General features: G+C 31.0%; 1 protein-coding gene across 1 annotated transcript; it reads left to right on the top strand.

Moving 5' to 3' along the window:
* Positions 1-6,123: 6,123 nt before the first annotated feature.
* LOC120187900 (heat stress transcription factor A-4c-like) lies at positions 6,124-7,818 on the top strand. The gene is made up of 2 exons (XM_039191492.1): positions 6,124-6,582; positions 6,815-7,818. Exons 1-2 carry the CDS (start codon positions 6,358-6,360, stop codon positions 7,703-7,705), a joined length of 1,116 nt encoding a protein of 371 aa, XP_039047423.1. The 5' UTR covers positions 6,124-6,357; the 3' UTR covers positions 7,706-7,818.
* Positions 7,819-12,770: the final 4,952 nt, after the last annotated feature.

Genomic DNA, 12,770 nt, shown 5'->3' with positions numbered 1-12,770 from the left:
TTTTTTTTTGACAAATACAAACTCAAACACTGGAAATTGAAGGAAAGAACTTGTTATTGATGTTAACGAAATGTTTAAAAAACCTGGAAAGAAGCTGAATGACATTTTGAAACTTGGTTTCCATCATCATGATCTATGGTTAAAAAATCTGGAAAGAAAGCGTTGTCCATGCTTTCTTCGGGATCTGTTCAAAACAGTGTTTTAAAAATGGGACCGGACTGGCCGGTTTAATCGGGAACCGCTGTCTAGTCCGATTCAATCTATACCGGTTAAACCGCTATTAGTGAACCGGCCGAAACCGCTGAACCGTTCGAATCGGACCGGCTGAAAACTAGAAAAAACTGTCAATTTGATTTTTAAAAAAAAAAATTTAAACCAAACGACGTCTTTGGTTAAACGAGCCAAGTCGAACTCGAGTATTGCTGAGCTCGACTTGAACTTGAAAACTTTAAAAGTAAGCTCAACTCGACTCAAACTCACGAGCTAAAAATTATCAAGTTCAACTCGAACTCGAAATATAATATTGAAACTTGAACTCGAAATATAATATTGAAACTTGAACTCGAAATATAATATTGAAACTTGAACTCGAAAAGGCTTGAACTCAAAAAAAAATTAGAAGCTCGATTGAAGCCTAAAATTCGAGCTTAATTGGAGTGAAAGAATAGTTCACTCAATGCTCACCAAAAGGCTTCATGATTTTGAATGTCAAATTACCTCTATTATTTATAGAAGTTAGTTGGGATGCTCTTCTATGTTTCTTAGTCATGTAGAATTGTTTTGTTCTCATATTTTTACTTTTTAGACTTTTGGGATGCTTTTCTATGTTTCTTAGCCATGTGAAATTATTTTTTTTTAAAAATTAAACCAAACAATATCATTTTGTTATGATTTTTCTAGCCCCAAATTTATTTTTTAATTATAGTTATATAATTATATTTTTTATTTAATATGTTTTACCTTAAATATTATGTTGTAGTTAATTTGAATCATTTTGTGTCACTTGATTTTATGATTTTTAACTTATATATATTATGACTTGCTTTAAATATGACTTGTGATATAAAAAATTATTTTTTATTAAATATTTTTGGTGTTTTTATTTAATTTTTTAAATAATTATGACGTTGTCCGGTTCTTTTGACCGGTCGGACCGGTTGAACCAGTGAACCGGTAGCATGGCTGATTCGTTAACCGGTCCGGTTCTGAAAACCATGGTTCAAAACAATTTTTGGGTTTTTGATTTTGTTAAGAATAAGATTTTTAATGGGATTACGATTTTTGGTTTTTAATTTTTTAGAGAATAGGGCTTTCAGTAGAAGAAGAAGAAGAAGGGGTGAGTTAACGGAGAGTTAATTGTCACGTCAATAAAAATTAACGGAAGGTAAAGGTAGGGACATAAATGAAAATGAACTAAAAGTTTGATGATTGTATTATAAGTTTCAAAAATTGGGTATCCAAAATACAAACGTCCTAAAATTTAGAGACTATATATATACTTCACCCTTATATTTAAATATAAAATTTATAAATTTCGTCTAATTAAATAGGAATACTTTTATGGATGATATGCAATGCAATTGATAGCTCCAATTACGAGGATAATATTTGAGGTGGTAAAATATAAACAAAAGAAAAGTAAAAAAAGAAAATTTTGTAATTGCTCAGCAACTAATTTAGAAGAAAGACAAAATTACATAAATTGTCAAATAATTCAGAAAAGGATGTCAAACATGATGCTAAAACATAGTCGCTGCACAAACACCAAAGGTTATTTCATCGTAAATCCTATCCGTAATATAAAATATAATTAATTATAAAAAATAAATCATATAATAACATTTATACCATCTATAACTGTAATCATAATTTAATATTATGACTTCGACATTATTTATTTTATAACTTTTAAAAGTTAAATGAATAAAAAATATCATTTTATAATAATTTAATAATTATTTATAATTTTCATCCACTGTTATATTAGTATATACCGATGTGTGACGTTCACTGTAAACCCGTCCAGAAATTTTTTAAAATGAATATCTCACATCGATATATAATATATACCAATAATTTTGTGAGCTAAAATTTCTAAACAATTATTAAATTATACTAAAATAATATTTTTATATTAAACTTTAAAAAATTATATAATATTATCATAAGAGTATACAGTAGAGTAAGAAAAGCTTTATAAGTGTGTACTAATATTTTGTGTTACATGGAGGATTTTCTTCTCCAACAAACCGGAATGCGTTATGGCAACCCCTCCCGGAATTGGAAAAAATTGAATGCAGATGGTGTTCATTGATCTTCTTCCGGCTTGACCACTTGTGGAGGCGTGCTGTGCGATCATGAGGGAAATTGGGTCTCGCCGTCTCAGGTTTTGCGAAATTAATTGGAGGGTGCTCGACACTTGAGGCGGAGATGTGGAATATCTTTGAAGGTTTGTCTTTAGCTTAGGATTTTGGTTTTCGCTGCTTCGTCGTGGAATCGGATAGCAAAGAGGCTGTCGACGCTATTGTTCACGACTCTGGGGAGATTACTCGGCCTCCAATGGCTCATCATATCGCTGCACTCATCCAAAGGGAGTGGCTGATTCGTTTGGTTCATGTTCAGCCACGATCCACCCCCAGAGGTTTTCCCTGTTTTCTTTGCTGATAATTGCTGTGCTTTGCTACTTGAGGCTCTTGTCTCAGACTGTCTTATTCCCCTTTTACATTAAAAAATAATAATAATAAATAAAAAAATGAGTCTCTTAAGTTAAATAGAATTGTTTTAAAGGAAAAATAGTTAATTATAAAATTAATTTTTACTAGGATTTGTAGAACTGTCGTCAAAAATTATATTTATAATTTAACCATCGATTAATCATTTTATAAAAATCTATAACTATAATTGTAACTATTAACCTTTTATTTTTAACAGTTTGGTTAACCGAAATCGTTTAATCTTAACGGTTGAATTAATTAACCTATCAAATGTGACGGTTATACAGATTAACGGTTACGATTAACAGTTATAGGTTAATATGCGCACCCCTAATCATCGTTTTCATTAAATTTTTAAACGAATGGTGATTAAAATAGGACAAAAAACATAATATTGAAGATAAATTTTTGAAAAGAAATAGTTTGGTTATCAAAATGAAAATGTGATAATAAATTAGTGACTAACATTATGGTTTACCCTTAAATTTAACTGCGTCAGTGGTGATGAAAAAACTATCGTCACTGGTGATGGAAAAGACGAAGAATAAAGAAATTATTGATGTCATCAAGTGAAACTTCAAAGGTGTGTCTATCTAAAATCATAATTTTATATTCTTGTTGATTTGATTAATATTATCTCTTACTTTTTAGTACATCAACAATTACGATTCTCACTGTTTAGTCATGGATAACGCCAAATGCATAGAAAAAAAAATGATAGACTATTGGAAAAGTTAGCCCAATAATTCAGGTAAATAAATTATTTAATCTAATAACACAACTCAAAGTTTATTTTGAGATTTATAATATTTACTAAGTTCTAAAAAATATAATTTTTATAAGAATTTGTCATATCAAGATAACAAAATTCAAAAGAATATATTTTTTTATTAAAAATTATCATGTCCACGTGACGAATATCAACTCCAAATCACTATAGTAAATATTATAGATTACTAATTAATTTTTAATTCGCTTTAGAAACTTAAATAATTATTGCACTAGTATTATTGGGCTGATTTTGCCCCAAAAATAATTATAGCTGTATTCTAATGCTCTTCGAGATCATTTTTGCCAACTTTGTTAGGTGTTTTCAGGGATGTAGCTAAGGAGCTTGCAGATTTCATTCACCCCTTGAAAATTTTCATTTTCTTTCTCACGTTCTAGAATCTCTATTCTCTAATGAAGAAAGGGGATATTTATTTTTTACTCCCTCTAAAATTTTTGATTTTCTTTCTCAACCTTTGCGTCTCTATTAAAAATGAATATTTATGTTTTACCCCTAAACAATTAAATTTATTATAATATATAAGTACGAGTTTGAAGAAACTTATTAATCAGTGAGAATACTCTTTAGTTTTTACTATATTATTAATTTTACATTTAAAATTAATTTGTTAGATAAATAATAGTAATTAATAGTTTTGGAAAAACCATAATAATAATTATCATAGACTCAAATTCATATGTGATTAAACTTTATTCCTTATTGTAATCTAAATTTGTAGTGTAATAACAAGAGATGTTATTAAAACTTAAAATTTTATTAAAAACTAAATTTGCGGTGCACTAAAAATATATTATTTTTTCGTTGACTTTAAAACTTGAGATTAATCCCTCTATATCCCTCTCCCTTCCCATAGTAAAAAAAAACTTAAAATCTTATTAATTATTATCTTTATTTAATTAATATTCTACTTTTATTATGTTCATAAAATATTAAAACTAAAATATTAAATATTTTAAAAATATACATTAATTTCATTTATGTTTACATTATTTTTTATTTGAAAATATATTTAATAATTAAGAATAAATAAAGATACATTTATATGGGGAGTTATTATTGTTATACACTACTATTGAAAAAAATAATTAACGAGCGATGTTCAACTAGTAATCTTTTTTTTATTAATCTGAGGTAAATACAAGACAATATCTGTTTAAAGAAAATTTTTGACCTTTCTATAATGTACACTCACACTTCTGACATTTATAATGTTCGAACCTGGATCCTCAAGAAATAACAACAATTTTTTACCACGAAGTCACTTGATTCGTGCTCTAATACTAATCTTTATACAAATACTTATTATATTAATATCAATAATATGACTTAGTATCAAGTAGAATAACAATTACAAGTAAAATAATTGATAATTAATTGATCTGGTGGGATGAAGCACCAGATACCTTTAGTAAGATAAAGGTTCAAATTTTGACATTTACAAATGAAATAAATTGTATTCGAAAAATTGCATTTGCCTTTGCAATACCCATCTGAATTAATCGATTAGTAGATTGGATGTCGATGATCAGTGATAGATCCATCCTATGTTCAGGGTGATGTCCACTCTCAAAATTATTTTTGGATCCATCACTGCTGATGAATTATAAAAAAACAATTACAAGTAAAATACATCATTATAAATATTGAAGTAGATAAATAAATCAACAATAAATTAGAAACCTATTCTTATAAAAAAAATGTAATACATATAAATACAATCATAATTAGAAGTATGAATACCAGCAACCAGTTGCTCTAGTAGGATGAGGTATTAGGTCTCTTAAACAAGGTCAGGGGTTCGAATCCTGGCGTTTGCGAATGGAACAAATTGGGTTGGGAGGGTCGCCCTCGCCTTTGCAATACCCGATCTTGATTAATCATTCAATAGATCGGATACCAATGATTAATTCAAAAAAAAGTATGAATAATACAACAATAAAAAAATTATAATTAGAATAAACTATTAGAAAATAACGACGATAATTGAAACTATAATTAAATCAAATATTATAAAATTAACATATCTGAACTTAAATCGTAATAAATTTGAAAGAAGTAGAATAAATTTTAAAAACAAATTAAACATGATTTACATAAAATGAACTTAAAAATGAAACCTCAAAACCCTAAAATTTAAACTTTATTGAAAAGCCGTTGGTTTAATTTTTTGTACAATATTTAAATTATCCAAATTCAGATAAATCTTCCATATAAATCCTATATGGAAGGTTTAGCGGTGGAAAATAATAGTAACCTGGAATCATGAATGTGGAAACAAATAAATGATTGTTAATCCTAAATGCAAACGTGGAGGATCATGGGACATTATTTATAGGGAGTGGTCAAAGTCAAAGTTCCAAGGGGATGAAACCATGGCTGCAGTCAAAAAGAAACCCACTCTGCCCTTGAAGAATTTTCAAAATGACCAAACCCAAAAGAGAACAGGAAAATCAACGACTCCCGTGAGAAAAAGCTTCAGCTTGCCTTTGAATCTTTCATCTTTGAACATTATAAAGGCATGTACCTCGCTCCCCATGGCTTTTACAAAGTCAAATTAACTTTAAATATCTAACCCTTTTTTTGTTCATTTTTCTTCTCCTCTGCTGTCTCTAATCCTTATCCTCTTCCTCTTTGCTTTATCCCCAAGTTCCGATTTTGGATTGGTTTAGAAGCTTCCATAAACGTGATTGTTTTTCAAAAATATTCGTATTTTCCCAGTTTCTTCTCGTCATCCAATTCCAACCCTGTTGACAGATTTCTCATTGGATTCTTCTTGAAGGTTTTTTCCCCTGGGTTTAAAGGGTTTACGTTGCAGTTTTCTTCAAGAAAAAAAAGAGAAACAGAAGCTTTCAGATGAATGAAATGGAAGGATCGCAGGGAAGTGGTAATGGGCCGCCGCCTTTTCTGATAAAGACGTACGAGATGGTGGATGATCCGGCCACCAACTCTTCGGTGTCTTGGAGTGAAACTGGTTACAGTTTCATTGTCAGGAACCCGCCGGATTTTGCAAGAGATTTGCTCCCCACATATTTCAAGCACAATAATTTCTCCAGTTTTGTCCGACAGCTCAACACTTATGTAATGTTTCTTCACTTGCTCTGTTTTCTTGTTTAAAAATTCCAAACTAGTACCTTGCCATGTTGCAAGAACTGTTGATGAAAGAACAGAAATGACATATTCATATACATACATATAATTGACCCTGAAAATGTATGAGTATTAGGCTTATGTTTTCTAGTGTTCTCCATGTGAATGGTTATGGTGAATTTTCATGGTTTTGATTGACGCTTGCTATTATTGTTTTGATTAGGGATTCAGAAAGATTGATCCAGATCAATGGGAGTTTGCAAACGAGGAATTCATAAGAGGGATGAAACATCTTCTGAAGAACATTTATCGACGAAAGCCGGTTCATAGCCATTCCTCGAATCGCCAAGGGAACACTAGTGTGCCATTGACGCAGAAGGAGAAGAAGGAATTTGAAGAAGCGATCAAGAGGTTGAATGACGATAAGAGCCGACTTCAGTTGGAGTTGCAGGGTCATCAGAAAGAGAATCATGAGTTTCGGGTTCAAGTACGGCTATTATCGGATCGGTTTAAGAACATGGAAGACCGACAACGACAGGTGATGGCCTCATTGTCTCATGTTATTGACAAACCCAATTTTGCGTCCCAATTTCATAGCAAAAAGAGGAAGTTGTTGAACGTGCATGACTTGAATGTAGAAGAACATCATCACAGTTTAGCTTCTCAGAAGGCAGACATGGATTTGGACTTGAAACAGATCGAAGAGCTGGAGTTATCTATAAGCTTTTGGGAAACATTGTTTGGAATCGGAACATCGTCGTCACGACCTTCTCCGATCGTTATTACGGAAATACCGACCTCTTCAGAAGACTACAACATGGATGGTGAACTTTGCTCACCTTCATCACACCCTTGCTCCCCTTATTCAACAGACATTAACTCATCCCCTGAGCTGGCTGCCTCTGCTTATTATCCTCTTCCACCATCTTCGGCTTTTGGTCAAAAGCCAGGGCATGCTAGTCCACCAGAGACCGATGGTGCCTTCAAAAACAAGGTAGAAGCAGTGGCGGCGGATTACACGGTGCCAAGTGCCGTAAACGATGTTTTCTGGGAACGGTTTCTGACCGAAGTCCCGGATACATCATCATTTGCACAAGAGGTTCAGTTGGTTTAGATTAGATCATAGAGTATATGGCATATGGAGCAGCTTTGGAAGACTGTCATGTATTCATTATAAAATATGGTTAGGTTGGAGGACTATATTTTTTTGGTGCAAGTTGTTTTTGTTAGTTAGTTTAGCAACAATCTTTGAACTCAGCGTCTTCCCATTTAGTTGTGCAGATGTATGATGCGAGAGTGTCGACTAAAATTAGTTTAGCAACAACCTTGATGTTTAAAAAATATTATTTTATGTTGAGATTTTGATTCAAACATTTATGTTTGTAGGGTGCGCATTATTCTTAAAAGCACTTTTGAAAAACAATAAGAAACGAGGCCTAAATAATAGTTGTAAAAATGTAATTACCTTGATTTTTAAGTTAACATTCTAGCGTTTATTGATTCTCTTGTTGATTTTTTTTTTCTGATTTAGACCATCAAATTGATTCTCTCGTATTGATAAGTGCTTGTAATAATCTCAAATATGTTGCATTTGAGTTGTGATAAAGTTAGTTGTCAATGTGTAAACATCATTATTTTCATCGATTTTGAGTAAATTTCCTAAAAATCAATCATAGGAAAATAATGAATGAAATACTATCATTTTGGTGTTGATATTGTCACAAAATATGACCGATGACTGACGATGCTTAACTACCGCGACAATCGGAAGGAACGGTGCTATTTTTTTTAAGTTCAATGTTTAAAATGACATCATTTTAGATATTAATTAATGTTATTCATGTCATAGTTTCATCACTGATTTAACATCGGAATGACATAGTTGAATGTAAAACTAAAATTCAATGTTATAATTGATAAAATTAAAAGTTTAGTGATATAAACGAGTCAACGGACAAAGTTTAGTGGTATGTGAAATAATTTCACCTAGAAACTAATACATAATATATATAATTCATCTTCTATTTAATATTTATTACGTTGAATCTCATTAAAAGAACCTTCTATTTTTGTTTAATTTATGAAAAATGAAAAATTGAGAGGAAAAAAAGGGAAAGAAGGTAAAAGAAAGTTTAATCTATCAAATATTTTATACTATAGTTATGATTTTAAATTAATTTACAAATTTTAAAATATATTAATTGAAGATTGAATCGTCGATATTTTATTAAATAAATTATTTCATCAATTTAAATAAATAATATTAATTCAGATACGATGTTATTTCATCAACTTAAATAGTTAATATCAATATAGATTTGATGTAGATCATTATCTACAGCACTCTGTTTTATCTATTATATGTACATCTTGATCTAATGCATTGAAAAAATATTACAATTTAAGACACCTATTTATTTTTCTTAACATTAAATTCAAACTATTCAAACAATAGTACATGTAAATTTGAATTTTAAGTCACCTATGTTATGTATGCTCTACATCTGATCCAAGCTAGCATTTAATTTCTAAGGTGAAGGGAAGACTTAATTGATAATATAGTGATACTTGAAGACTTAATTAAAAAAAAATGTAGAGGTTAAATATCTAATTAGAATAAAGAATATAATATAGTGATGTATGATGGAATTATCCATTAAAGAAAAGTAGACAAATGTTTGTGCCTTTGAATCTACGTTTGGAGTCAAACCAGAAAACAAACAGACAACAACGCTCAAACGTAGGCCTAAACGACTGCGTACGGATGCCATAATCAACTTTAGTTGATCCTTCATTCATCACCATATCACATCTCTTATGGTTCCATAGTTTCTATTTTTTGTGAACATTCAGAAGATCATCTCTTTCTCATTCTCCTTCACTTCTGGATCTCATCAACACTTGATCAGGTCTCTCCATTGTCATTTCTTTTTTTGTAAATTGTAATTTGTATTTGATTATGCCATTGTCGAATTTCATTTAGCGTCTTATGGATTTGATTCTTCGCTTTTTGTTCTTAAATTTATGTAAGTACATTGTTTTCTCCGATTCCAATTGGTTGTTCGTTTACTGAGCTTTTCTTTTTCGTTCGTTCAATTGAAAATTCTTAAAATGTATTGGATAATAGAAGAGGTGGGGCTGTTTTTGTTTTTGCTCGGGGGAAGGTTTTTTTCTTTTCTTTCAAATGCGTTGATTTAATGCTGTGAATGATTTCGAATTTTCATTCTGAAAATTAGTAGGAGGCTGTCGGTCATGGAAATAAGAATTTTCACTATTGGGTATTTCCTTCACCTTGTTTTTTCTGTAAATGTAGCTGTGTCGAGCTCTAGTTTTTCTGTTATAATTCATTCCAATTGGTGTCATCTTGGGTCTCTGGTTGATCTAAAATAAGTAGAGTGGCAGAAACCTTTTAATGTATTTGGTTGGTTCTTCGTTTTTTTTCCCGATGTCCGCAATGTCGATACTACTATAGTTTCATAATTGATCTAGGAGAAGGCATTGATTTTACATTTTTTAGTTGTGTTCTAATGCAGTCCATAGATGGCTCTACCTTAGGATTATAAATGATATGGTAGAGAGTAGTTTTGATGAAAACACAGTTAAATGCACTGGGATAATTGATACTCGGAGTGGAAATCAATGTTTAGGTCTTCACAGGGACCTCTCCTTCTCTGTCTGGTTTGATGAAAATTGGACAATGCAAGTAGTGTTTAAGTTAAACTCTGAATCCTAACTTATCTATAAAACTATCTCCTAATTTATAGAAAAGATTACTCCTATCTTATCTAGGACTCTAATTCATGTATATAAACATCTCATGTATCATCTTGTGTAATATGCATTTGTTTTTTGAATAAAAATAATTTCAAAATAAAAAAACTTTGTTTACCAGAGCCGGAAATCTCTGTTTACCAGAGCCGAAAAACTCTGTTTTTACATGATATCAGTTGTCGGCGTCGATCCCAGCCTTGTTGCCGCCGCCGTTCATCATCCTTCTGACCAGCACTTTGCCTTCTCGGTAGCAACAAAGGATCTCACCAAATCCAACATGCAAGGAAATTGAAAAGCAAAAGCAAGCAACACAGGGAGAAGAAGTTTCGGTGGGAGGAAGAGAGACAAGAGGAGAGAACACATAGGAAAAAGAAAAATCAGAGAGAAAAACCTAAATAAAAAGAAACAGGGAAGAACCAAAGAAACCAAGAAAGAAAAATAGAAAGGAAAGGAAGGTTCTTACCCTTTAGAAATGGAGATTCCATCTCGTCGAAACCAAACCCCTTTTTTCTTGAAGGTACATCCTTCTCCACCATAGATATGGGTTTTAAGTGGTGAGGGTTGCGAAAATTTTGTTTTTTATCGAACTGGGTTCGTGAGTGAGATAAGTTGGCTTTTAGGTTTCTAGTGAGCCAAGGGTAGTCTTCATGGAATGGTTTTGCTATTTTCGGCCACCAAACCAAAGTGGCCAGAGCTGATTTGATGTATGGGCGTAATGGAAGAGAGGAGTCTAAGAGGGTTTTTGGGTTTCCCTGTTTGGTGAAAAGGAAGAGGAATGGGGAAATAAATGAGAGATGTCATTTTTTGACTGACTTTGGGTTTAAATGTTGAACGCGAAACGACGTCGTTCTGGGGGTTCAATGTGTTTTTGGCGCATGGTTTAATAGCATGTTTGGTACTTTACCCTTTGTAACGTTTTATTTTCAATCATTAATGAAGTTTTATTTTCTTTTTATTTGATCCTGCTATTTCATCTTTATTTCCTTTTAGTCATTACTTCACTTTATCAAATTCGTACTAACTTTTGATTGTTTACCTTTAATTTATATGATATTCATTTTGGTCATTATCTTTGTTGTAGGTAAAATATTAAGTTATGCATGTTTGTTTTCACTGCATTGCATTCTGGTCCTTTGTCTTGTTGTATGAAGATGATAATTCATGCTCCAGGTCCTTAAGGCTAGCCTTGTTCCCATTTTAGTCACTAATTTTAGGGTAAATCACTACATAGTCCCTTTAAGTTAGGCGCACTTTTACACTTATGTCACTGTGATGTGGGTTATTTACCCACAAGTCCCCCAACCTTTGTTGTTTTATTGTGTTTCAGTCATTGGGTGTTTCATTTCAACATTTTCTTTGTTTCAAATATCTTGTTTCTAATTTATTCTAATTTGGTCAGCATTTGAAATGTCCTTTATTTAAATTTAGTCATTGATCTTTGTATTACTTCATTTTAACCACTTATGATTTTTTTGTTCTTTGTTTTGAACCTGTTATTTGCGACTTATTTTGTTTTAGTCATTGTTTATCTAGCTAATCAATTTATGTTTTATTTGTCATTCATATGTATGTGTGTATTATTATACATGTTGTTCCATATGTGTATATAGTTTTTCAAATATGTACATGTGTACATATTTTACGTATTATATAATTCAATTCCTATAAAACATATTTGCTTGTTAAGATTTTTTATTCGCGTATTTTTAAAGAGTATCAATCGTAGAATTGGCGTGGAAAGCATTACTAGGTCGAAGTAGTCGATCCAATACGACGTTTGAATAAAATGTGAACTTGAAATAAATTGAGTTTATTTTACTAATTAAATCGCTTTTTATTTCTAATTCAAATTATGTAATGTATGCTTCCCTAAATAGCAATTTATTTTATTTTATGCAAATGTCAATTTTCAATTTATATTCGATTTGTGTTTTTTAAATAAAGGAGGGAATATTATTTTTAGAAAAGAAATAAAAGAGATAACCTTCCAATCGGAGGATGAACAAATCTCGATATTTCATTTCGAATTAAAGCATTTTCCCTAATAAAGAATTCGAAGCAAACTTTAATAAATGAATCATATTTTAAATTTATATTTGATTTATAATTTCCACCATTTGTGACAATATATAAGTGACTAAGTACTAATTTTGGGCACTGTGGGGTTGTTTATCCTTCCCCACGCGTAATCGACTTCCGAACTCTTAAAAATAAATTTTTGGAAAACGCAAACCAATTTTTGTCTTAAAAACGATTTTTCTTAAAATTGTTTTAAAAGATGTTTTGATGTATTCAACCTATCTAACCCAAAGGTTGATTGCGACTCCTATTCAATTTAATCAAATTAATTCAAAATCTCTAATTTTTTCAAAATAAAGTCATAATTGTTTTTTAAACTTGATTCTTTT

The sequence above is a fragment of the Hibiscus syriacus genome, unplaced genomic scaffold, assembly GCF_006381635.1.
Source record: "Hibiscus syriacus cultivar Baekdansim isolate YM2019G1 unplaced genomic scaffold, ASM638163v2 tig00113726_pilon, whole genome shotgun sequence".
NCBI lineage: Eukaryota > Viridiplantae > Streptophyta > Magnoliopsida > Malvales > Malvaceae > Hibiscus > Hibiscus syriacus.
This window is presented reverse-complemented; position numbering and strand designations above follow the sequence as displayed.

Excerpts from the sequence above, each read along its gene's own strand:
- LOC120187900 (XM_039191492.1), top strand. The coding sequence starts at position 6,358 with ATGAATGAAATGGAAGGATCGCAGGGAAGTGGTAATGGGCCGCCGCCT. Across the intron at positions 6,583-6,814 it reads TCCGACAGCTCAACACTTAT|GGATTCAGAAAGATTGATCC; the intron begins GTAATGTTTCTT and ends TGTTTTGATTAG.